Source organism: Anser brachyrhynchus, assembly GCF_964034855.1.
Source record: "Anser brachyrhynchus genome assembly, chromosome: 2".
NCBI classification, from domain to species: Eukaryota; Metazoa; Chordata; class Aves; order Anseriformes; family Anatidae; genus Anser; species Anser brachyrhynchus.
Window position 1 is genome coordinate 102,551,143 of NC_137695.1, and position 27,387 is coordinate 102,578,529.

Consider the following 27,387-nt stretch of genomic DNA (forward strand, 5'->3'; position numbering starts at 1 on the left):
AAAAACACACTGTAAGGACTGATAAAAGACATAAATGTATTCTGAAAAATAGTACATCTTCTTAGGCATACAGGTTTTCAAGTATTGTAATGCCACTGTAAGGAGTGAATAGGAGCTTCCAAAGAAAGCTGGAAGAAAATAATTATTTAAAGTGATTTGTATCAGCTATGATCCTAGAACCAAAAATATTTATTTTCTCTTTCCTTGAATTTTGAGGAAATCACTTATGATGATTTAGGACTCAAGATCCTGGTCATTTATTGAAGTTTCTCTCTGGAGTGCTGTTAATAAAAATAAATAAATAAAAACAAAGTTTGTCTTAACCAACTGGATTTTTTAAAGAGTAAGCAGTGTTCTCCTTATATTGCAGTTCTTTGTTGGTAATGTTCCAAACCTTGATGGGACATATCTTTGTGTTTTGTTTTGATCTGTTTTGTTTTGATATGTCAGTTTGATTCAAAAGTAAGTTTCACAAGGTATAGACTTAGCAACTCTACTTTCACGGTGAATTAAAACATTTAAAAGTAAGTAAAATTCTTCAATGGCAATTTGCAATTTCTGTGAACGCATTAATAAAGGTAAATATGACTAATAAGTTATTTCCAGGAGAAATACCTTTATGACTTTAAAGTCAATTAATTTAAACTGCTCAGCCAACTTTAGGCAACTTTAATTACATAGTGCTGAGTCAGACATTTGTTATGTGACTAGCTTGCTAGTATTGATTTGGGCTTGAGATATATTCTCATTGACTCTATTACACCTCCAATATATGTGATTTATGGTAAAGTCTAATTTCTGTAGCTTTCTGCATCCGCAACTCCCACTTTATTTCCTCAATTCCCATTGGTTTCAAAGGTTAACAGAGTTTTTTTTTTGTTGTTTGCTTGTTTGTTTGTTTGTTTGTTTTGTTTTTAATACTGGGTTGAGACTGCCATTTATATCTTCTTGGAAGAGAATTAACTTCTATCAATCCCTAAGTAAGACTTGTTGCAAAAGTTGCTAAATAACCAGAAAGAGTTCTAACTGCTGGAAACTAAGGCAGGTCCAATACTGAATGGAAGTCCTCTTGCAGGAAACTATGTGGTCCAGGTATGTGGGGGCTGTAATTCACCTGTACTTCTGTGAGATTTAGCCATGAGCTTAGGTATCTGGAATGATGATGCTTCCCTAAAAAGGCACTTAAATAGCTAGAAAAAACATGCTACGTCGATTCCATTAAAAGATGTCTAGGGTTTTCATATTTGTAGTTCTCACAGAAACAAGAACAACAAGAAAATAATTTCATAGCACATTATATTTTTTTCCTTCAGCTCATGTCCTATTAATGTTCTGCAGGTGTTAAACACTTCTCTTTTACTGTATCATGTTTCATTGGTCCTATAAATAAATAAAACAGGGTCAGACTTGAGTTGGTATCACAACTGTTGTCTATAATTCAATATCGATTATTGTCTGTTATGATAGCATGCTAAGTCATTGGCATGGTGCTTCATACAGCCCTGGCTAGCATCAGCTGTCATTCTGCCATGCATTTCCCAAAGAGCTTGTCACAAATAACACATGACAAGGACCATTCCACATAAGCAGTTATGATGTTGCCCTCTTCTTTTTGGAGGCATGTGGTTGTGAGATAGCTCATTCGGGTCTCAGAGCCAGTGAACAGTTCTTGACATCTTTTGTTTAATACTGTATTCTTAGCCACAGGGACTATCAATGCTTGGAGAGAAAAGATTTGTTGACTCCTCATATGCTAATAATGATAGTATAACTGTGGTTTTGCAGATGTTTTACAGGCAGCAAAATTTCCAGTATCTATGTCATATTCTATTATTTTTGACACAATTCCTTGTGAATAGGTTACAGATCTAGCAACTGAAAATGAAATGTGATTATAGCTACAGAAGTGGTACCACTTAAAGATAATTTGGGAAAAAAATGAGTTCTGATGATTTTTATAAAGCTGCAGTGCTTGCAAACTGCAGTCCTCTAACAAATGAGGTGATGTATTAGGCTTATGTGGCAAGGTTTTGGTAGCAGGTGGACTGCAGGCATGGCCTCTCTGAGAAGAGCCTAGAACCTGCCCCCTGATAAGAGACAACTCCAGCCAAAAAGGACTCGCTGCTGGCCAGAGCTGAGACAGTGAATGATATTGCTTATGCTTCTCTGAGAGCAGATTTAAGAAAGGGAGAAAAACAACTGTCGTGCAACAACAGCTGGGAGAGAGAGGAGTGAGAAACAGTACTGCAGACACCAAGGTCAGTGAGTAAGGAGGGAGAGGAGGTGCTCCAGGCACAGAGCGGAAGTTCACATGCCTGTGGAGAGGAGCCCACGCAAAAGCCGGTGATCTGGTGGGAGTTGCTGTCCATGGGGGACCCAGGTTGGAACAATCTGTTCCTGAAGGGAGAGTACCACCCTGTGGTACTGACCCCTATAGGAGCAGTTCTTGAAGATGTGCTGCCTGTGGGAAGCCCACACAGGATCAGTTTAGGAAGGACGGCATCCCATGGGAGGGACCCAGTGCTGGAGCAGGGGAAGAGAGTGACCGTGAAGGAGCAGCAGAGACAAAGCATTAAGGACTGATCAGAACTCCCATTCCCCTTTCCCCTGCACTTTTTAGTGGGAGGAGGTAGAAGAGGGGGAATGGGTGAAGGTGATTTAATTTGCTTTTAGTTCTCACTTCTATAACTTGTTAGGAATATGTAATAAATTAAAATAATCTCACTGTGCTGAGTTTATTTTGCCCATGACAGTAATTGTCGTGTGATCTCCATGTCCTTATATCAAACCTTGAGCCCTTTTTCATCCTATTTTCTCCCCCTGTTCTGTTGAAGAGGGGGAATGAGAGAGCAGCACGGTACACATTAGCTAGGGTCTTGTGAAACCACTGTAAGTGTCACAGTATCACAGTATCACAGATTTCTAGGTTGGAAGAGACCTCGAGATCATCGAGTCCAACCTCCAACCTAACACTAAGTACTCCACTAAACCATATCGCTAAGCTCTACATCTAAACGTCTTTTAAAGACCTCCAGGGATGGTGACTCTACCACCTCCCTGGGCAGCCCGTTCCAATGCTTAATAACCCTTTCGGTAAAGAAGTACTTCCTAACATCCAACCTAAAACTCCCCTGGTGAATGTATTGTAGAAGCAAGGAGGGGCATTGGATGAAAAGGTTTATTCTTGAAGAAACACAAGTGTAAAAATTAACTTAAATTGAGAATTGAGCAGTACACTGCTGTAAAAAACGAAGGATATTTACTTGTATTAAAGATGTATTAAAATGTGGTGCAATAATCTAATTTATTCCATTGTGATAAATTCCTGCCTCTCATTGAAGAAAGGAACACTGTGCCAAAAAACAGACCAATTTATCATTTAATGAGGGGATGATATGAATTATTACTGGATTTGGCCAGAAAAAACAGAATTCTAATTCATTAAAAATTGTAAGAGTTTAGAAAACAATTTATTTTCTGGGGAATGCAGGGAACAGAAGGATGCCTGAAAAAAAGACTCATACTGAGAGTATAGCTGATAGCTTGGTGCCTATTGCTGTCATCTACCTTGTGCGTGGCTGAGGTCAAGGTGCGGCCTCACGAGAACTGAGTACAGGGGGATGATCACCTCCCTGGTCCTGCTGGCTACACTATTCCTGATACAAGCCAAGATGCTGTTGGCCTTCTTGGCCACATGGGCACACTGCCTGCTCGTGTTCAGGCGAGCATTAATCAGCACCCCCAAATCAATTGAATGGCTCTTCATTCTTATATCCTTCTTAGTAGCCCTTGACTGTAACTTTACAATTTGAATCCAAATTTCCTGAACATTGACCAACACCATTTTACATATTTCAGATCTGATATCATCCAGTGCCATCATTGCTATTTTCTCTATGAAGAGCAAAGAGCTTCTGATGTCATTTTCTTGTGGGCATTAAGCTTTCCCTCTTGTGTTATACTTTTTCTAGCATGTATAAGATGTGCATTAACTTATAATTAGTGGAGTATTTTCATATTAAAAACCAAGATTTTCTGGTTTGTTTTTGTAAACACAAAAAAAGCTCCAAATCATTAAGAAACTACTTTAGACTGATATGCTTTTAAACTAACAGCTTCAATGGTTACTGCATTAAGGCTTAATTAGAAACTAACCTTCAGAAGAATCTTTCATTTTCAAAATATTATAGATAAAATATTATATTATATAAAAATATAATTTGCTTTTAACCAAATCAATGAACTAAGCATATTCAGCAGTGCTTCAGGAAATTATGTAACAATTATAATAATAATAAAAAAAATAGTAAGAAAAGCTTGTCTTTTGAGCTATGGCTTCTACTTTTTAATGTCTGAATACTAGTTAGAAGTAAAAACTTGGCCTTCCTTTCCTTGTATCTCCCACAGAACACTGTCTAAGGAAAATGTCTAAATCTGCAGTGGCCAAACATTTCTTTTTCTATGGGTGAAATGTTTTACTAAAGGAAGTCAGGCCTAAAGAAATGTCAATTAAAGAAGACTTAGAGTTATACTGCACATTACTTCTAAAGAAAAGTAGAGCATTCTTTTTCTCTTTAAGATCGACTTCAAGGGAGTTATACCTGTAACAGTAAAAGTGTGGGTTTTTTTTGTTTTTTTTTGTTTGTTTACTTTTTTCCCACAACATAATAAACACAAACTTTAGTCAGCACATTACCTGTAACCTTTCCACCTTTCCCAATATTCGTGTTTAGAAACTAAAATATGTAGAGACACAGGGAAGTGTACCTGACTTAATCAGGAATTGCTTTTTTCTCTCCCATCCTAAACTTTTTTTCATTCTCACTTTCAGAATCTAAGAACTCTATTTAAGATTTTGATTTTTTTTCTTGTATTTAATCACAACATGAAGAACCTTGCTAGCTGTAATTATAAAATTAATTTTTGCTTTTGAACTATGCAGTACCTAGTGTTATGAAGAAAAGCAAAGGTGTCTAGTAATAGAGGTGGAGCTGAGCTGCACATGGTCACTCGTTTGTTTGTTTGTTTGTTTGTTCTAAAAAGAAAAAAAAATATTGAAGCATTCAGAACAAAAAGCATGAATATTGTTGACTTCAAACACAGAAGAATCTATACCCACAGAACTTAGATTAGTTTTTAAATATGTACCTAAGAGTACAATACAAACACAGAAAAGCTTCAGAAATGTTAAAAAAAAGGTTCAAGAAAAGACACTGGGAAAAATGGAATCTGATTTCCCTATATAAATTCTGTTGCTGAAGGTATTATGTGAACACAACGATTCTGAAATAATAAACTTCATTTTATTGAGACATTTGGGAGAACTGAAGTATTTAATCCATAATAAAGCATTTAAAATATTAATGCAAATTTAAGGATGGAAAAAAAATCACAGTTTTCCTTTTTTTTTCCAAAATTTCCAGATTTTTCATAATACCAAGAAAACCAGTAAACTGTCACTTCCACTTTCTTACTCTTGATTTTTATATGTTTTGTGTCTGTATATGTATAATCTCTCTCTATATAGTTTATAAAAGTACCAGGAGTATCTTTGCACCTTGTGAATATTTGGGAAAAAAAAAAAAGGTATAAAAACTAAAAAATAAAAGTATAAAATTTCCTTACAAAAATGAAATAACTTAAAATGTAATTAATTATATACATTTACAGTCATGCCTGTCAAGGAACTTTTGGCATTTTTTGGTTTTGTTTTTAAAGGTGGATGTTTCAAAATATGTCTGAGATATGTCAAAAGACACTTAAGATACTGTTGTTTTTTGTTTGTTTTAATATTTATATATATTTTTTTCTTTTAAGCAAAGACATCTCAAAGTATGAAATCTGAGATTCTCTTTTATTATGATTTGTTTTCTTAGTGAATGACCATGGCACTAACTACCATGGTTTCTTTGGAATGTTATCAGTGCCAGTAGGATACTGGGGAGCAACTATAGTAGCCTTCAGTAATATGTTGCCATTTCAAAACTCTCTAAGTTATGCCCCTTAAATTCTATCTGTTTGTGGATATCAGTGAAGTAATGTGATGTGCAATGACAAGATTTGTGGAACACTGGCTGCTGAATATATTTGTATTTTACTGATTATCCAACTGGAAGAAAAGCATTCATTTATCAATAAAAACATGGTATATTGTATATGTACCATAACATTTTGTTACATGAGTGAGATTAGCAAATCCACTGCTACCTTTTGATGTGTTCAGTGATGGACAGTATAGTAATACTTCTTCATTTCAGAATCTCTTGCTCAGAAAAAACTCTCAAAGCCTAAAATATAAATAGCATGATTTTATTTGTCCTTTTCTTATCTACATTTTCTTCTTTTCAAATGTTAATAACGAAGAATTATTTTTTCCAATCTCAGCATAAGCAGTCATTCATTGTCCTTTTCTTATTATGATCAATTGCCTTCTGAAATGGCATTGCCTGGAAAATATTCTATTCATGATTAAAGCAAGTAACTGGATCACATCTTCACTGTGGCATACTAGTATTTGTTGAACATATGGGGAATATCCCTTGAAATCAGTGATTGATTTTTAGTGATTTTGGTTTTAGATTATGCAAATCGTAAGTAACTTTTTTTTATGGCAATTGAAAATTTCTTACCTTCTTCCTGAAGTCATATGATGAAAGAACTTCAATAGCAAAAGGCATCTGAGAATCTTTGTAGTTTCTGAGAAACAATTACTTACTGGCATGTTTTTAATTTAGAACTGGAAGATTCTTTCCCCTTAAGGTGAGGAAAATAGGTTCATGTTACTCTGAAATTATCATTCAATTGTGATTTAGGCAGTGTGCCCATGTGGCCAAGAAGGCCAACGGCATCTTGGCTTGAATCAGGAATAGTGTAGCCAGCAGGACCAGGGAGGTGATCATCCCCCTGTACTCAGCTCTTGTGAGGCCGCACCTTGATAACTGTGTTCGGTTTTGGGCCCCTCACCATGAGAAGGACATTGAGGCCCTGGAAGGTGTCCAGAGAAGGGGTAAGAAGCTGGTGAAGTGCCTGGAGCACAAGTCCTGTGAGGAGCAGCTGAGGGAACTGGGGCTGTTTAGTCTGGAGAAGAGGAGGCTCGGGGAGACCTTATTGCTCTCTACAGCTACCTGAAGGGAAGGTGTGGGGAGCTGGGGGTTGGCCTCTTCTCACAGGTAGCTAGTGATAGGACTAGAGGGAATGGCCTCAAGTTATACCAGAGGAGGTTTAGGTTGGAAATTAGGAGACATTTCTTCTCAGAAAGAGTAGTCAGGCATTGGAACGGGTTGCCCAGGAAGGTGGTGGAGTCACCATCCTTGGGGGTGTTCAAGGAAAGGTTGAACCTGGTGCTTAGGTACTTGGTTTAGTGAGTGACATTGGTAGTAAAGTCATGGATTTACCAGATGACCTTGAAAGTCTCTTCCAACCTTAATGATTCTATGATTCTATGATTAGAAGTCATAGAGGGAATAGAATTTGGGGAAAAAGAGAGAGAGAGACTTTGGGGGAAAAAAAAAAATCACAACTTTTAATGAGATTCTGATAGTTCCCACCCTACTGGAGGCAAAGCTCATGGCTGTTCACATACTGTTAAGTATTCTGTTCTATCAAGTGAACAGTGGCATAAGAACACATTGTTTTGACATGTATCTTGAAAAGTGTTTGCAAAAGTAATTTAGAGGGAGGTGGAGATAACAACATTTATAGTTTTAAATACAGTATGGAGCTTGCCAGTTATGAAAGTTATTTGTAGGTCTTTCTGTGTTTATCCCCTGTTCATTAAACTAATTTATATACAATATACACTGTTCCATCTGTTAAAAAGAATAGCAAAAAAGATCAGGTTAAAATTAATCTTAATTTTGTCTAGAAACAATCCACTATTTTAGGCACCAATTGTTCTTTCTGAGCTATAAAGAAGAATAGCTCAATCATTTGGAACCAGATTTAGGGTTAAGAGTTTTCCTGACTTCACCATATTTATCCTTGGTGACCTTGAGCAAGTCACTCTTTCTGCACAGATATGTATATATTCTCTGCCCACAAAGGGGAATGTGAAGGGAATAGATGGGTATAGCAGTATATAACAAATATCATAGATTCATTTTTAAGATCAAGAGGAATTCTAGTACTATGATGAAAAGTTCATAAATAAACATTTTCTGATATTCTCAAATACAGTTAGGGCAATCATGTATCATGATATCTTGGCTTACTTTCAAGTGACTAATTTATGGGTTTGCTTCTTTACAGAGAGCACTTCTTCATCATGCACTCCTAGCATAACCTAAGAGACAATGGCTGGGATTAGGTCAGCATTTGCAAACATGAAAGAAGAGTAAGAACCTAAAGTGGGAGTCAAACCAAAGATCCTCTGTTTTAGCATCCTGCCTCCAGCAGTGGCCAAACACAGGTGCTCAGGGAGGGTCTTAAGAACAGTTAAGGTCTGCTGGATGATCGCAGCCTCCAACTCCAGCAGCTCAGGTAATTCCTGGTCAAAAAAAGCGCGATTCTTATGTAATTAATAATCTTTAGTGTTTTCCATTCATGAACTTGACCAACCTCCACTTAAATCTAAGCAAATTTTAACTATAGACATACTGTCTTCATAAAGACTTTCATGGCTTATTTACCAGTTATAGAAATAACTGTTTCTTTTTCTAAGGTAGTATGTAAATTCCATGACAAACTAAGAGATTACACAGTTGCTGAAGCAGGCTTAGAAGGAGCATGCAATGTATTAGTGGGAGAAGAAATATTGTTAGATTTAACTATAAAGTAGAACTCTCAAAAATACAAGTTTTTCAATTATATGGATATAATGTATGAGAGAAACATATTGCAGAGTAAATAGAGCAAGTTCACAGAATCTCTATGAAACAGAACCTGTATATACTCATGTGTCTGACTTGATGGCTGAACATTTCTGGTGCTTAATATATTCATGCTATTTCCTATGTGACACTTGCAGTTTTTACATGGACAATAAATTCAAATGTAAATAAAAATATGATGTATACATTAAGATGAACTTGAGATGCATTATTGAGATGCATTATTTCTATATATTCATTTGTGAAACACAAAGAAAACACAAAGAAACACAAAGAAACACAAAGAAAAGGGATACATTTAAATGTAAATGTGTAAGTGATAATATTCAGGTATTTAAAATAAAATACCCTTTCCTCTTTAAATATATTTATATATTTTAAATGAATAAAAGGTGTAGTCTTCATGCCACCCTGATAGAACTAGGGAAACTGACTGAGAAACTGAGTTGTTTGCCCCCTGCTGTATGAAACAAGCAAACAAACAAACAAACAACAACAACCACAAGAGACAAGCAAGAAAAAAAGCATTGACTTCCATTTCAGACACAGTGTCTTCACAGGACCAGATGTGAACCTCTCTCCTTAGCCATGTACATTCTAAATTATTTTTTCCCAAAGCTAAGCTATGGGTCAGATTAAAGTACACCTTTTGCTTTAGAGGATAACAATTTAGATAATGGGGAAGGAAGAATGAACTGCCAAAAGTTCTATGTTGGTATACAGTGACACTTTCTCTTGGTCCTTAGTGGAAATATGAAATACATAGAAATAACGCATGTGTTGTTTCTATATATGTCTTGTATGTACTTCTTCAGCTTATTTATTTTAGTTTATTTATGTGTCTTTTTGAAGGCTTTAAGTCCTTTGTCCCTTTTCTTTAATATTAGCCTTGTTGCCAAAGGTCTGTTTGATAGTCTCTTGCATCTTCACTCACTGTCTTGGTGAAGTCTCCAACAACATTTGAAGAACTTTCTTCGGTCCCAGATCCAGAACTCATTTTCTTCTGTTTCTTTAACCTGAAATGAAATTGTTAAAAAAAGAAAAAAAAAAGTGTGACTAAGTGGAAAAGCCAGTTTAAATTTAAAATAACTGCAGATCAAATTTCTTCTAAGAAAAAGTTTCAGTAGGAGACCGGTAGAATTTAGATGAGACAGAATCTTTCTGTCTATTGTTAACTTTATATTACACACTGGATACTTTTTCAACAGATTCTTTAATAAAGAAGAAAAAAGCACAGGGTTTCAGAGCAATTACTTAGAATTGTCTTTCACTGTGAAGCAGGCTGCACTTGCTTGCTTTGCTTCTGATGACTAGGAGTCATTATTTATTGATTGACAGTTCTGAACTGCAGTGCCATTGTAATTCAAGATACATTTAAAACACTCACATCTAATTCTTTGTTTTTTTGTTTGTTTTTTGGAAGAATCGAATGTGGAGAATAGTGAAAAAGACAAAGTCCAGCATAAAAGCCTTCTATTAAACAAATAGCAGTAGGGAGTGATTATTTACAAAACGTAATCATTATAAAGAACACTGTTAAAAGATAGTCATGCTGAAATATATATTAGTTTTTGCAAATCTTGTTTTGATAAATCACATTCTCAATAACAATGTGCATCAGAACAGGAACACCCACTCAGGCTGTGCACCAGAAACAAGCTGCTATGCTCTTCAGCATTTAGAGCACAGTGAACCGATACTCAATAGCTGTGGATAGAACATAGATTTATCAAGTTTTATCAAGATTTATGAGCTCAAGCAGTGCCCAAAGTAGATACACTACAAACTGATCCAAGACGACTGCACGTTAGAAAAGGTAAATCCTAGCAGACCTAAACTGTTTATTACTAGTTTTTATCTCATCTATAATTTATTGAAAATTTCCTGTGTTTTAAACTTACAGGCATATACCTCAAATTCTGTCGATATGATGTCTGTGATTTCATTGAAATCCTATCACAAACAACAATGCAATTTCTATTTTTTTTTCTTCTTTATGTAACTTGAACAGGTTTTCAGAAAGGGAAATTGACAAACCCAGGTGATTAGTTTTCAATCTGGGAACCTAACGGTTTTGGGAACAATGACTAAACATGCTGAGGAACCTAGAAGTTTTCAGCAAACTGTAGAATATTGTGGACACCAATTACTTCTTTGTAGCTGTAACCCAATTCCTGGCAGTGTGAATGGGTCGGTCATGCTACTATGCATACATATCTAATAATATGTCTTTTGCTTAGAAAATAAGTTATCTCATTATTTTCTTGGGGAAAAAAAAAAAAAAAGTATATAATATCAAAATCACTCTGGGTTAAAAAGTACAAAAACCTTAAAGCCAGCGTGGCAATGAGATTGTTTACAACATCAAAGACCCCATGATGATACTGTCTGCTGATGAACATACTCACTAATCATACAGATACAGACGAATTGCCAAGTCCTACAACAGTGAGAGTCAATAAACTGTCAAATTCTTCACCCCACTGGATACACAAGACTAGGCTGATCAGAAAATTAACTGTCATTGTTGAATTTTTCCAGATTTTTTTTTTAAACAGATTATTTAAGCAGTTTCCCTTTTAATTAGTGATTAAAATTAAAATTTAATAATTAAAATTTCATAATTTCCAAACATAACTTTGCCTTATTAATAATTCTAGATAACTCCTACGTAGTAATCCTTGTTATTAAAAATACTTCTGTGAATATATTACTGAAATGTCATTTATTGTTCCATCCTTTTCTATTCATTTTGCTAATCTAAAAATATTAATATATGTTAAAATCCCTAAAACTAGCATCTGAAAGAGTTTTATATTAAATTTAAGGAAAATAAAAGTATTTAAAATATATTAACCATGGCTGGTGGTTGTGGCTTAAATTACATCTTGCTCCTCTAGGAATACACATAGTATATTTTCAAGAAAAAATGTTACTTAAATATTTCTTACTTAAGTTAGAAATACTCAGTCTGGTGCTTCTAGATGTATTGTTAGTCTACTATCTATAAAGCAGTAAGAGAGTTACATTGTGACTTCTGTTTCCTAATAAAATTAATACAGTTACAGTAAAGAACGACAATGAACACATGAAATGGTATTTCTAAATTATTTATACAAAAGAATGCATGCTTGCCAGAAATCACTAGCATATAGACTAGCATATCAGTAAAATCTTTAAAAGACTAGTCCGAGTCTGTAGTAAAACACAATACTCAAGAGCGCCTATTGACAAGCTAATGTACAAGAACAGCATGTCTTTTCCACATCAGTTTGCAACAATCCTCAAACATCTCCTGCTAAGAACTTCTGACATCAATGCTCTGTATAAGAGAATTGTATACTGATGTATAAGCATCAGTATGAGTAAAAAGAGAAAGCCTAATGTTATTTAGTAGAAATATTTTGTAAATTAATATTTCTAATTTGCAGAAAATTTTCTGTAAATATTTTGAATCTTGTCTCTTTTGTCCCACTAAGCTGTTTTTCACAACTCTTTATGTTTAAACTATGTTTAAATCCAACTAACAACAAACAAACAAACAAACGAGAAGACAGGCCACATTAAAAAATGGAATAAGCATTTGATATAAAAAATTAATTAAATATTTCCTGGCATCCTGGAAGTGGTGGGACAAGAAGTTGTTCAGTTGTGTCCCTCAGCCACATGGTTGGTGTAAAGGGCACTAGGGAACCAGGTGAAACAGGAATAATAACTGCTTCCACCTCCAGTGTTTTGGGGCTCCTTCATGTATGCAAGGAAGCGGTTGACTGCACATGTGCCCACCCTAGTTGTGCAAAGCACTGTCAGTTCTGCAGTTGCATTAGCAGTTTGTTAGGTCAGTGGAGAGAGAGTCAAAAGCTATTCGTACAAGGAAGGACTACAAAACTGTGTTCCAGGCTATTGCCCAATAGGGATTATTGGGGAATAGCCTAATAATAACAGAAATATGCAACTGCTCATGGGGATGCCAAAATAAAACAATTGTCTTTTGAGCTCCAGACAATTAAGCAAAACAAAAAAGACAAAAAAAAAAAAATCCTTTTCCTAGCAGAAGAAAAATATGACGTGCTATCAAAGTCAGGTAAAAAAATCATGGATATACACAGGCATATAAACAGGCAGCATACCATATGTCCACCAATATCTCGTACAACAGGAACATTAAGAAAGCCATTAAGATAGTGTCCCCATTGTGCTCAGGTACACAATAACATATGGTACATTTACTGCTTCACTGTGCATTTCCCTGCTTTTGCTGTTTAGCATCATTAATTTAATGCCCAATTAATAGAGTTTGTGTATGTTTTTCTGCAGAATATTTTAAAATTCTTCATTGCTGTTTAAAATTAATATGTTTTAATGCAACTGTATAATAAGTATTAATATAAGGAAGGATTTATTCAAAATCTTAATTAAATAAGGGATCTATATAAAATTATTTTAAGTTAGCTACACATGATACTAAAATTATTACTAATTAAGTCTTCACACAGTTTGCTGTAATGATGCCACAGTGAAGCACTACAAGGTTGTTGTCTGCTTTAATCAATGAACACTGCCCAAGGATAACGTGGATATATCTTAAGAGGGTGGGCTATAGGCGTAATAGTATGGAACTAATATAGCAGTGATAAGGAAAATACAAGAAATATAAACTGATAAATGTCCACATGTATGTGAAGTGAAAAGAGAAAAATCATGATGTCTGAAAGATATTTCTCCTTCATGGAGAATGGATATTCATGGATATTTGTATTCAAAATTATGAATATGATTAAGGACTCTAAGAATTTTCATAAATAATATGTAAACCATTTGAGATAAATTGTCTCTCTCTTTGGTATCTACAGATTCTGCATGCCTTGTAGAAGAGCAGAATATTCTCACCCTATCTCAATCCTAGCAAGTATCCTATCTGATTTCAGAAATCCTAAAACAAACAAACAAATACATAAATAAAAAAATATTCTCTTCCCAAAGGAATATTGTTAATTACCTTATCTGTTTGCCTTCCTGAAACATTCATATATTATTTCATGAATTTGTTATAGAAAATGAAATTAAAAAGAAAAATAATAAAAAAAAAAGTCAAATGTTTGTATTAGAAATGTCTACATCAAAGAATGGATTAGATCAAACAACTAATATACTAAATATTTAATTTTAAAAGATAAAGGATGAAGATTCACTTAGTAATTAATAAAACTCAGTATCCAGATACACTAGGTTTTGGCCTTTACTGTTTCATCTATGACATTGGCATTGCTCAGGATTATAGAAAAAACATGCAGAGTTTATTTACAAGAGAGGATGGAAAAAGATGGGATCTCTGATATGAAAACATGAGAATGAAGAAAAAAATATTCATTACAAACTCTAGTAAGTATCTTCATTTTTATAAACTGTACTTCAGTTTTAGGCATTTATTGATGTCTAAAAAAAAATATTCTAAGTGGAATTACAGATTCCTGCCCAAATTATAGTAACATTTCAGTTTCTGATTTAATTAAAACATATTTGTTATTTAGTATTATGGGGCTGTTACGAACAATGGGTATAACATATGGATATTGACTTAGGTTTCATACCTTTAACAGGTAGAAATTGCCTAAACCCTGGGTAAACTCTTCTACTGTGCTGATCCAATCTCAAAAAATACTACATGGGCTTTCAAGCTGTATGACATTTTCTTCATATGTTTAGCTTTCTTTGAGAGTCACAAATTCCTAAATGACATACTTTTGTATTTTGCATTCAATTTTATTTATTTTTTTTTCTTCCACGGAAATCATGTACAAAGTAGGATTTTTTACTTTTATTACATTTTTTTTCCGTGTTTATTTTGCCATATAAATATATCACCTTTTAACTTTCAAAATTCTTTTGAGAATGAATTTTCCTGATTCATTTCTATGTCTTGTGTATTACAATGGCTACTACAAAAACTTCCTAAACAATTACTTTTAATATTTTTCTCTAGGGTGGAACATGAAAAAATATATATTAAGTAGTTCAAGTCATCCAGAAAGCCCTTTTAGAAAGGCAGAGGATGAGCATTATGCAGTGGACATATAACAGAGAAGGACTCTTTCAAACACTTATTCATAAATTCAGGTTTTGTTACCAGTCAGGTTTTCCAAAAGAAGAATCATTCCAATTTATAATAAAATAATTTTACTATCTTGGCACATAATAAGAATTAAGATGACCTTATAAAATATCTGGTTTTGCTTAAACTATTTTTTCCTTAATTCTCAGGTAATCTCATATATCTGCTCAGTTGACTTTACATAATAGAGTCTTTCTCCAACGTTATATTTTAGTCTGATCATGCCAGCTTCTGACATGTCTTCAGAAAAAAAAAAAAAAAGCCTTTCCGAAGAAAATACTTCAACTATATAATAGAAGAAAAGATCCATTCAATCTCCACCTCAAAAAGAACACAAGAAATAATTTCAGTTTTTAGAGAACTGACAGTAATCTTTTGGCTTTTCTGACTTTGTTTTTTAGAATATTCTGAATCTACCAGAATGAACAAAACTGTACATATTGTCTGCTTTTACAGTGAATGTAATGAATGAATGAATGTAGAAGAAAGTACATTTTTCACAACATGCTTTAAAATGATTTTTTTTCTATGTTCATCATTATTTATGAAATATTTACTGAAATATTTATTAATAAAGAAAACAATCTAAAGCCTATCTGGGAAAAGCAGATGCTGTAAGTAGATATAAGACATAAGTAGGTAGTATAAGACTTATTTGTGTAATGTGCTCTAATATTTTGTTATGAAATGGCTTCTTCTTTCTGGTCACTGGAATTTTTTTTAACCTTAAAAGATAGTATCAGTAATACATACACTCAATGTTCTTCTATGAAGTGTGATTGGCATGAAAGGCTTTTTTTTTTTTTTTTCTCACTAGCAGAAAAAAGGATAAGAAAGGACACTTGGTACAAGCTCTTTTCTCATTCCTCTTTTATACAGTCACTTTCTCCAGTAGTAGTATTTTCACCTGCATAATCTTACGGCCAATAAAAACCATGATCATTTTCCTTCCCAGTAATTATATGCTTGCCAGCTTCAATTTATTTCCATTTACCCTTTCAGAATTCTTGACTTTTAACAGTTGTTCAACATGCATCTTCATTACTACGCTCTTACTTCTTCCAGGTATGAAAAGTAGTAAACTAAGTAGCAGATATTTTTTTTTCCCTTATCCACTTACTATTCTCTGTCAAAATTTATCTCAAAATTTGTTTCTACTGTAGAGTATCTTAAGAATAATGTCAAGTATTTTTTATGTACTTTTTTTTTCCACATTGAAAACATTACACTACACTAACGTTTAAACAGAAAATGAAGTTCTCTTCAAAATAGGGGAAAAGAAACACGTACATTTATCAAATTACACTATTTAATTCCTGAGAAAACATACTTACAATGCAATATCATTCAATATTATGCCTCCCATAGATGCTACTTTTTGAAATTGCTTTCTATTCATTGAATGAAAATTATATGAGAGTTCTGGGAAGCACTACAGAGTTCTGCCATACAACATGTTCTGCCTTGGACATTGCCCAAAACAGACTGTTAATCTTTGACAATATTAAGGTCTTATATCTCTTGAACCGGTCTCAGTAGAAACAGATACTGTGCATCATTGCAGTACTGTGATTACAAGATTTGCAAGAGTGAAAGCATTTATTTTTAAACTTGCAAGGTTGAGAGATAGAATGTGAATGTGCACATTACAATTACTTATTCTGCTTACTTTCACTCCTCCCAGCTTCAAATCCTGGCATGATAGAAAATGCTGTCTCACTGTTAAAGACTGCATGTAGCTAGAAAATTATCTATTGGCAAGTTTGAGCCTCAACTTTCAAATATCACAAAGCACAAATCTTTAGTTCCATGGTTTGTCAAATTTTGGCCACTGAAATCATGTGGGAACTGAAGTGAAAAAGAACAAATGTTGATGGTAATCTGTGATACTGAACATTTCATTATCTTAGGACCCACCATGTCTGATAAAATAGTAAAAGTGCTCTCAGGACCAGTAAAATTATCTTAAGCATGTGAGCAGCAGGGAAAAGAAGTGATCCCTAAATGACAGCAAAACAGATAAAGACACCAATGTTTTATTTATTTGCCAGAATGTTATAAGAAAAAGTTGGTACTTGCCAAATGCGATGTTTTGGTTTCACAGTGGGGAAAAAAAAATTTTTTTTTTTTTCAAACAGTGAGTTTTTCAGTAAGAAAAGATGCATGAAGTTTTCAACATCATAATTACATCCATAATGTATCTAATTCACAATACAGTTTGGGATCAGTTAACATTATTTGCAAACTCATTTGAGAAGTCTAATTTTATTGTCTCTGATTGTGACAATGCCAGGACACAAGCTGGTTGCGTTTCTGCAGTATGGTTTCTGTTATTCTTCCAGCATCTAGAACTGTTGTATCAAAAATGATTGAAAATATATCTTTGCTTCATACTTTTAGGATTCTTATTGCCCTGTTATCCAGTGTTTCAGACAATACCTTTTGGAACTAGTCAATATGTTCTGCCTGACTAGTCTCTCAAGGTAGATTCACAGCAATGAAACCCTCAATTGTTTTCACTGCCCTTTGATAGGCTGTCTCCCGTATGTCCATGTCTTTCTTGTACTGGGGGCCCAGAACTGAACCCAGCATTCCTGATGTGGTCTTTCTAGTGTTGAGCAGAGAGGAAGGATCACCTCCTTCAACCTACTGGCAGTGTTCATCCTAGTGCTGTGGGCTCTCATTGCTGTGAGGGTTCATTGATGACTTATGGTCAGCTTGTTGTCCACCATGACCTTCAGCTGCTTCCCAGTCAGTCAGCCCTAAGTCTAAGCCCTAAGCCTACATGTTACTGTTCCTTCCCAGTGCAGGACTTAGCATTTGCATTTGAAATTTATTAGGTTTCTACGTGCCATTTCTCCATCCTGTTTAGGTACCTCTGAATGGCAACACAACTACCTGGCCTGTTAGGACCTGTCCTTCCTTCTTTCATAGAATTGCAGAATGGCTGCAGTTAGAAGGCACTCAGTTGGAGTGCCTCATTTCATCCAACCCCCTGCTCAAGCAAGGCCACCTGGAGCCAGCTGCCCAGGACTGTGTCCAAATGTCTTTGGACAGTCTCCAAGGAGGGAGACTCCACAACGTGTTCTAGTGCTTGGTTACACCCACAGTAAAGTGCTTCCTGATGTTTAGATGTAACATCTTGTGTTTTAGTTTGCATCCATTTCTTCTTGCCCTGTCACTGGGCACTACACAAAAAAAAAAGCCTGTCTCCATCCTCTTTGCACCCCCCACCCCCCCTTCAGGTTTTCATATACATTGATAAGATTCCCACTGAGACTTCTCTTCTCCAAGTGAAACAGAAGAAGTTATTTCAGCCTTTCCTCAAAAAAGTACTTTGTGCATGTGAGGCTTGTTTCATTTGTCTGAAGGAGGACTCATCTACTTCTTCCCGATCAGACAGTCACTAGCAGACACCCATCTCAGCGTCACCCATGTTGGTCTGCCTACTAACTGTGACAAATAAGTTCTCAGATGGCTCATGATCTATCCCTAGGCAGAGCTTCCCACATTCCTACTGCTTTCTCTCATACAGGACAACTCTCCCTCTGTCCTGTCTTGTCCTGTCCTTCCTAAAGAGATTGTATCCAGACATTGCAGTGTTTCAGCCAGGTAAGCCATCTCACTGCATATCTGTGATCCCAATAAGATCACAGCCCTGAGAGACTGCACACAGAGATCTAATTCTTTCTTTGTTCCCCATGTTGTGTGCACTGGTGCACAGACACTTCATATGGTTATCCAGTTGTGCTGATTTCCCCCACCCTCTGTAATGTTGTCCTCTCAGCACTGTTTTATTTCACAGAATCATAGAATGATTTTGGTTGGAAGGACTGTATCAGATTGCACCATTTGTGTTTACATGTTTCAGGTGGATCCCCTTCTGTACTCTTTTGTTGATTTCAGGGTCTTTGCTGTTCTTATAATCCCACAGTCACTACTTGCCAACCCAATTAGGTGGAAAAAAAGCCACCTGGTGTCAGAAGTCACTGTCTTCCAACCTTTGCCTTAACAGGAGACTCCACTAAGCACAGACTATGCCTGCCCCTCTTTCAGTACAGTTGGAGGTTTTGAAGCTACAGTCCTGGGAAAGACCCAGTGAATCTCTTCATTGTTTCTGATGCTGAGCAGTCTAGTGACTGCCTCCCAGCTCCTTTGCTGCTAGGCAATGCAATTTCACCATCACTGTGTTAAGAGAGAAGGCATGCTAGGAGACATCTGCCCCTTCCTTATCCTCACTGAGAATCTCTATACATCTCTGAAGAGCTGCAGTTCCCTTGGGATCTCTCTCTGTGTTAATGCTTCTGTTGTCAAGACAGTGATAGGTACTGGGGAGTGTGCCTTGTGAGGTATCACCAGCACTGCTGAGCAAAGGGATGTTCTTTCCAGTACAGCATCCATCCCTTTCTGTCCAAAAGACTACATAAACTGCTGCACTTATTTGCTTCCTGTGTTATTTGTGCTCTCCTTCTGGTTTCAGTGCCACCTAATTCTCTTAATTGGTCAACAACAGTGTCATGCTCAGTTTATCCACTACCCTCATGATTCTGTGAATATCATTTATAACCCTCTCAGCTCTCTTCTTATTGAGTGAGAGCCCAAGACTTTTACTCTTTCCTTGAAAAGCTACTTCTACATCAATTTGACCCATTCAGAAGCTGAAGCATATCCAACTGTGGTTTTATTGAGCTTTTATGCTCAAATGTTATATATATATATATATATATATATATATAAAGACGGCATATTAACAGTTTAAATTAGGATGGAATATTAACAGTTCAAATAATATGGAATTGAAGGTTGAAGGTTAATTTTACATTTTAATTTTACATCTGCAATTTTACTTTTAAATTCCAGTTAAATAAATGTCTTATATTCTGCAAATTCTTACTTTCAGAAGCAACACAGAAATTTTCATATTTTTTTCTGGTTTTATTTTGTGTAGATTAGTTTTATTACTGTTGAGATTCTCTTTCTGGCTGTCACTTTACAATTCCTTAGTATTCCTTATCTCTAAATCTTTCACTACTTCCAAAGATCAGATATTTCAGACTATTCTTCAGCTATCTGAAAACCTCTATTATTCAAAATATTGTTGCAATTAAAAAAAAAAAAAAGGTTTATATTTCTCTTTATGGCATCAAAAATTAATAGAGTATTGGACTAACATAGTATGAAGCTCTTCTGTGAACAGAAATAGATTTTTTTTTTTTTTAATGTTGATAAATCAGGCAGAGTTGATTCAATGTATTCCCTTTATTTCCTGAAAATTACGAAATTAGAGTAAGCACCAGTCTTCTGGGATTAGAAACAAAAGCAAGTTGAAAAAATGTCTACATGGTAGATGTTAGATTTTAGGAATGTTAATAAGATTTTATAGAAGGTACAGTATCCACATGACAAATATCTGAACTCTGTTCATATATTCTGTTGTAAGTACAGGATTTGATAAATTTTATGCCAAGGAAATCCATCAAACTCTCTTACTTAATGAGAAAAAAACAACAACAACAAAAAAAAACCTGTCAATTATGCAGAATCTGAAAAGTGCTAAGATACTTTAATGATGTTCAGAAACAGAAAAAAAAAAAAAGAAAAAGAAAAAGAAAAAAAGGATTTATTAATAGAACTATTAAACAAGGAATGGAGTATATGTATGTCATTATGCTATCACATCAATCCAAAAAAAAAAAAAAAAGAAGGCATCTTTAATGAATACGAGTAGTATGCGATATTTGTTATATCTGAAAAGTTTTACAAAAGAATAAACATTTAAACAAATGTATGGAATAGGTTCCACAAGAGGGTTGACTAAACAAACCTCAGGAGAGGTAGGATAGGATGAGCAGGCACTGCTAAATGTCTCTAACAATATTGAAAGTGGGGAGCATCAGATTAAACCTGCAAAAGTCATGCTGGATATGACAAAAGGGTAACTTTGAACAGGACACATTGAAATCTTAACAATTTCTGTAGTAGGCTGTTACTAAAACTTTACAAGGTCCAGAAAGCCATCAAGACACCATCTCTGACTGAGGTCCTTGACCTGGATTTTCCTTGAATCTGGCACTGTACGACTGGGATGTATGTCTACATGTCTGTTTTGTTCTTAACAGTCTTACACAAATCTACTTTTGTCCACCACCAGAAAGAGGATACCAGTTCAGATGGAACTTTAAATGTCCTGGAAGAACCATTTTTATGTCATGTTCATAGAGGTAATAGGCATATAAAACAACATTTGATTTATATTTTTTATTTTTTTTTTCCAGGTCTATTTAACTTTGTATCAGGAGACACAAATGTGAAATATGTTGTGCTAGGATTTGGAGTACTTATTGCAACTTTTTTTTTCTTCTTCTTCTTCTTCTTTTTTTTTTTTTTTTTTTTCCTCCACGTGCATTTAAAACATAAAGCCTTACTGACTGTGAAGAAAATTCCAGACTTATAAACATGGGTTTCTACTTTACACAAAATTGGTAAAAATGTCTCAAAGTGCAGGAGGAAAGAAAGCAGAGTTCAGTCTTTTTTATTTCATGTTGTGATTTCTCTCTTTCACAGAGGTATTGTGCATACATTATGACTTCACAGATGAAATTAAGATAGTTACACCTTTGGAATACATGGGACTATTTTTGCCATTGTATTTCATTGCAACGTTAATTTTCTCATTAATTTGATGAATATAAGTCATTCAGTCAATTAAGAGGAATTTTATTTTATGATGAAATCTGACCTACTAAAATGTTGAAGTAACATCTCCATATTTCTCACTTAACACTTAAAATCCATTAAGATAGTACTGGACTCCAACAAAGGTTGTTAAAGTATATAAAACTGGATGCATCAAAACTCTTTTGCACCTTTGTTATACATGTTCTATCTTCACACAACGTAGCTCATTTGGCACCAGATTTGCAGTACTGCTTCTCTAGCTCTACATTTTCCCATCATCCCAACAGAATTAGCTCATTTTTTCATATCTTACAGAACCAGCATTAGCTGTAAGCGTCCTTTTTAAAAGGGGCTGTGACACTAGAATGTGAAAGTAGATCTTCTAGGAACTTATGAATATAATTTATCATTCAGATAACAGGTTTCCAGGACCTTCTACAAAGTGCATTATTGCTTATAAATCCCAGCAGTTGGTCATACATCACTTTCTAATTACTGTACCTCTCATATTTCTTGTTGCATTCTCACTTTTATATTGTGTTTCTTTGTTGGAGCTGTATCAAATAATTTCTTAATTATTCTGAATTTGTGTATTTTGTGAAAAATAACAAGTTTTCTGATAGTTTAATTCTGGATAGAAGTATTAATTTTCCCCCTAGCTCTCAAATGCAAAAGTGTTTATGCTTCTGCATAATTCCAATTTGCCTACTTTAAGCTACAATGCAATACAGAATACACATCTAAAATTAAGGATTTAGGCAAAATGGGCAGAACAGTTTTTTGTTGTTAGGTTGTTGTTGTGGTTGTTGTTTTGTTTTTTTGCATATGACAGTAAGCTCAAATCACTTGAAAAAAGACTTTCAGGCAAGGACTTGATGGATAACAGACTACCCTAAAAAAGTATAGGGAATAATGTAATCAACATTTTGGAAAGATCTTTAAAAGAAGCCTTTTCATGTAAATGCTTCATATTAGTATCTAAAACCTAGAAGAAAGTCTTTCTTCTGGACTCGGGTATAAAATATAATTGAAATATGTGCTGAGAATTGATCACATCTAAAAGATTTAATTAAAGCTCTCAGGAATACAGAAAAGAACTACTGACACAAAAACTGTCATGATAAATTATCTGTTGAGGAATCTTCAAGAACTGGAAAATACACAGCTGAGTACAGAAAATGTTTTAAAATGCTTACTGGAGATAATTAGCTAAACTGAGTCGTGTACATTTGTACATTTGTACTGAGTACATTTGTAATGTTCAATATAACGTCATGTACTTGCTCTGATACATTTAGAAAAGTTGAAATTAGAAATGATTTGTAAAAAGACATGACTTTCTTTTATAAACAATAAACAATTAGTGTGTAACTTTAAAAGAATATTTGTAAAATCATGCTTTAAGATTATATTTGTTATTAGCATAAAAGCACCTGGCTGCCTAAGTAGCTAGCTAATAATTCTATTAATCATTCTACAAATGGTATTTGACTTTAGTGACAAAACAATTTCAGGAAAGATCAATGACTCATTTTAAGAACAATTATGGTTATACCCTGCCTTATTTGAATCTCACGTTTAACAAAATCATACATTAGTTCAGGTTAGTTTTCAGAATAATGCTTTGGTTATCTATACTTTATATAATAATCATCAAGTGAATTCAATCCCAAGGGGTAAAAATACTTGCTCCACTAGTGACCTAATCACTTCTAAATCATAGAACCATAGAATCACAGAATGGCTTGGATTGGAAGGGACCTCAAAGATCACCTAGCTCCACCCACCCTGCCATAGGCAGGGATGCCACCACTAGGTTGCCCAAGGCCTCAACTAACTGGTCTTGAACACCTCCAGGAATGGGGCACCCCCAGCCTTTCTGGGCAACCCGTTCCAGTGCCTCACCACCCTCTGAGTGAAGAATTTTTTCCTTATAGCTAATCTAAACCTTCCCTCTTTTGGTTTAAAATCATTCCACCTCATCCTGTCATTATCTGATTAAGCAGAGTCACTCTCCATCTTTTTTATAAGTCCCCTTTAAGTACTGAAAGATTGCAATGAGGTCACCCCAAAGCCTTCTCTTCTGTAGGCTGAACAGCCTCAGCTCTCTCAGCCTTTCTTTATAGGAGAGGTGCTCCAGCCACTTGCCCATCTTTGTGGTCTCCTCCGCTCTAACAGATCAATATCCTTAAATAATTAAGTAAAGTTGAAAGGATGCATCTTGTTCATGTAAACATTTTATTATTATTATTATTTTATTTTTATTTTTATTTTGGATCACTTGTATAATGAAACCTGTGGTGACTGGGATGGATATTTAGTCAAGATACCAAATATGTCCAAAAGAAGATAATGTATGAAAGCATTGTTTGGAATTGCCAAAACATAAAAATATACTCACACATTGAATTTATCAAAATGCATAAGAAGTAAAATGTAAACTGGACTTGGCTAATTTCATTACTAAAGCTTTCCTACTAAAACAGAAATTTACCTCTCTGCTGAAGTTAAACCACTAACACGAAGAGTTTATCAACTTTTGAAGCTTAAATAAACCAATGAAAACTTCATATAAGAGCAGCTAAATGCAAAGAAGCAGGTTATAGTTTCAAACAGATTTGGTATCTTGACTAAATAAGCTATGTAGAAACAGTATGCATAATTTCCTCTTATTTTTCAGAAGCTTATATAGCTGGGATACTGTGTGGGATGCCATGCATTCCTTTGCACAGAAAATTTGTGCTAGGAGAATGCAAGAATTTGTCTCTGCAAAGCTTTTATATAACTCCTAATGTTCTTTTCCTACATTCATTTTACATAACATAATATAATCACTCATGTTCATTGAAACAGTATCCTTGTGATTCCTTGCTGCCAACTTGGTAGGTCAAAAATATGAATATTTTAATCTGTAGAATAGAGGAAGAGTTGCTATGGTGCTACAAGTTTAGAATTAATCACTTCCCATGATGTGAATTATTTCCCAAGATCTACTGATTCACAGCTCTTTGAATTATCACCTCCACAATGATAAATCCATAAAAAATATCCAGTAAGAAATAAAATAAAATAAATTTAAATTAAATATCTTTTTAGGGTACTTAAGTTCCCTTATGCAGTGGCAGAAACTGCCAAATGCAATTCTTCACACTTTTCCTAAGGAGAAAGAATCATTTTTTAGAGCCAACTTTAACATAAACTTTCAATTCTGAATTCAGTACAACTATAAACATTTAGCAAATTTGCTGAAGTTCCAATTTATTATTTTTAAAGCATAATTTACTGCTACAGCAGGAGATAATACTGTGGAATGCACACCGATAAGATTTTGTATCTTCTGGGCTTTATCAGTTCCACATCTAAAGTACCAAGCTTTAAGATAATGAAACCTTCACTTTTTTTTCATTCCTTGAATATTAGGATCTACATAAATGCATGTTTATTTTTAGCAGAAATATTTATTTAAATAAATATTTCAAAAATTATCCTATATATTTATTGCTAAATGCTACTGGTAAACTAATCAATTACATAATTTTAATTAATATTATTTTTAATTTTCTTCTGTGCATATATGTCTGAAGAAATTCGAGCAAATCCTCATTGAAGTTTTTTATGTAGTAAACAAGAAAACAAGGAAAAGAAAGCAAATTCAGAGTAATTAATACACGAATACTGGCTGAGCATCAATGTTTGATGTTTATTAGGGAAGGAAAGGATTCACTATAAGGTTAAATAACATTAAGTTAGACCACTGCCTGCATAAGCATTAAAACAACCAATTTTTTGTATAATCTGAAACCTGTAACTTTATTTACAGATGTCAAATTTAATTTCAAGAAATGTGTGTGTGTGTGTGTGTGTGTGTGTGTGTATTATTTCTTTTAAACCATTCTCCCATGGAGGTACTGATAAGTTCTACATAAGTTCATGTGACCAGCTTTACATCATTATTCCTTCCAGGTTGTGGGAGTAAACCTTGCCAACAGGGTCTCATTTGTTATTTGTTTTCTTCCCATTCTTATTTGAAGCATTGGAAAACTGTTCACTTTGCCCTGGTCCTTCCTCATCTCAAACAGCCCCTCTTAACTTATGTTTACTGAAGATAACTAAGTTAACTTATGTTCGCTTATCTTTAGTTAAGTAACTTTCTGTTGTCCATACTTTCTTCTTGCTTTGGGAATACATCTTTGACAGCATTCTGAGGGCCTCCATGGTGCCCTCACTGTTTCAGAGATGCTTTGTCTGTTAATTCCCCTTTCCTCTTTGCTGTGGTTTTCCCTAGAGTGACTACTGACTACAAGTTTCATCACAGAGTCACAGAATGCTTAACGTTGGAAAGAACCTCTGGAGATCATCTGATCCAACCTCCCTACTCAAGCAGGAATTCTTACAGCAGGTTGTCTAGGACCAGACAGCTTTTGAAGATCTCCAGGGAGGGAGACCCCACAACCTTTATGGGCAACCTATGCCAGTAGTCTGTCACTCACACAATGAAGAAGTGCTTCACTGATGTTTAGGCAGAATCTCTAGTTCATTTTGTGCCCATCGCCTCTTGTTCTGGCACTGGGCACCACTAAAAAGAACATTGCTCTGTCCTCTTTGCACCCTGCCTTCAGTGTTTGTACACATTGATGAGATCCTCTCTGAGTCTCCTCTTATATAGGCTGAACAATCCCAGCTCTTCCAGCCTGTCCTCACAGGAGAGGTGCTCTAGTCCCTTCATCACCTTGGTAGACCTCTGTTGGACTCTCCATTATGTCATGTCCCTCTGGCGGCCCAGAACTGAACACAATACTCCAGGTGTTGTCTCACCGAAGTTGAGTAGAGGGGAAGCATCACCTCTCTTCACTTGCTGGCAATGCTTTGCCTAGTGCAGACAAAAATACCAGTAGACTTCTTAGCGTCAAGTGTCATGTTCAATGTGATGTCTACCAGGACTCCTAGGTCCTTTTCTGCAGAGCTGCTTTTCATCTCGGTGGTCCTTAGCATGTACTGGTGCCTGTAGTTGTTCCTCCCCATGTGCAGGACTTTGCATTTCTCCTTCATGTCTCACTTGTTGTGCAATAGCACGTGTAGTGGGTTTACGTGGCAAGGTTTTGGTAGCAGGGGGCCATAGGGGTGGCTTCTGTGAGAAGGATCTAGAAGCTGCCCCATGTTAGGTAAGGGCCCCACTGCTGACCAGAGCTGAGCCAATAAGCGATGTTGTTTTGCACCTCTGTGAGAGCATATTTAAGACTGGGAAAAAAAAAAAATGCTGCACCACACAGCAGCTGGGAGAGTGAGAGGAGCGAGGAACAGCCTTGCAGGCACCAAGGTCAGTGAAGAAGGAGGGGGAGAGGAGCTCCAGGCACCATAGCAGAAGTCCTCTGCAGCTTGTGGTGAGGACCATGGTGAAGCAGGCTGTCCCCCTGCAGCCCATGGAGTACCACGGTGGAGCAGGGTTCCACGCTGCTGCCCATGGAGGAGACCATGGTAGAGCAGGTGGACCTGCACCAACAGAGGCTGTGGCCTGTGGAAGACCCCTGCCAGAGCAGATTCCGGGCTGGACCTGTAGCCCGTGGAGAGGAGACCACGCAGGAGCAGGTGACCTGGCAGGAGCTGCTGCCTGTGGGGGATCCAGGTTGGAGCAGTTTGGTCCTGAGGGATGGACCCTGTGGTACGGACCCATATCTGGAGCAGTTCTTGAAGAGCTGCTGCCTGTGGGCAGCCCACGCCGGATCAGTTCTGCAAGGACTGCATCCTGTGGGAGGGACCCCACAGCACAGG

The 27,387-nt window shown here is 35.5% G+C and overlaps 1 protein-coding gene across 4 annotated transcripts in view; it reads right to left on the reverse strand.

The window, feature by feature from the left end:
• Positions 1-6,299: 6,299 nt before the first annotated feature.
• The window catches only part of CCDC102B (coiled-coil domain containing 102B), a 164,207-nt gene continuing 143,119 nt past the window's right edge, over positions 6,300-27,387 (reverse strand). For 3 of the 4 annotated variants that reach the window (XM_080578650.1, XM_080578657.1, XM_080578658.1), the window contains one exon: positions 6,300-9,844. In XM_080578650.1, the coding sequence (XP_080434776.1) occupies positions 9,755-9,844 (90 nt within the window). In that variant the 3' untranslated portion in view covers positions 6,300-9,754. Of the gene's footprint in view, positions 9,845-14,594; positions 26,489-27,387 lie in introns of those variants that run through there. The other variant, XM_080578655.1, reaches the window with a different exon arrangement.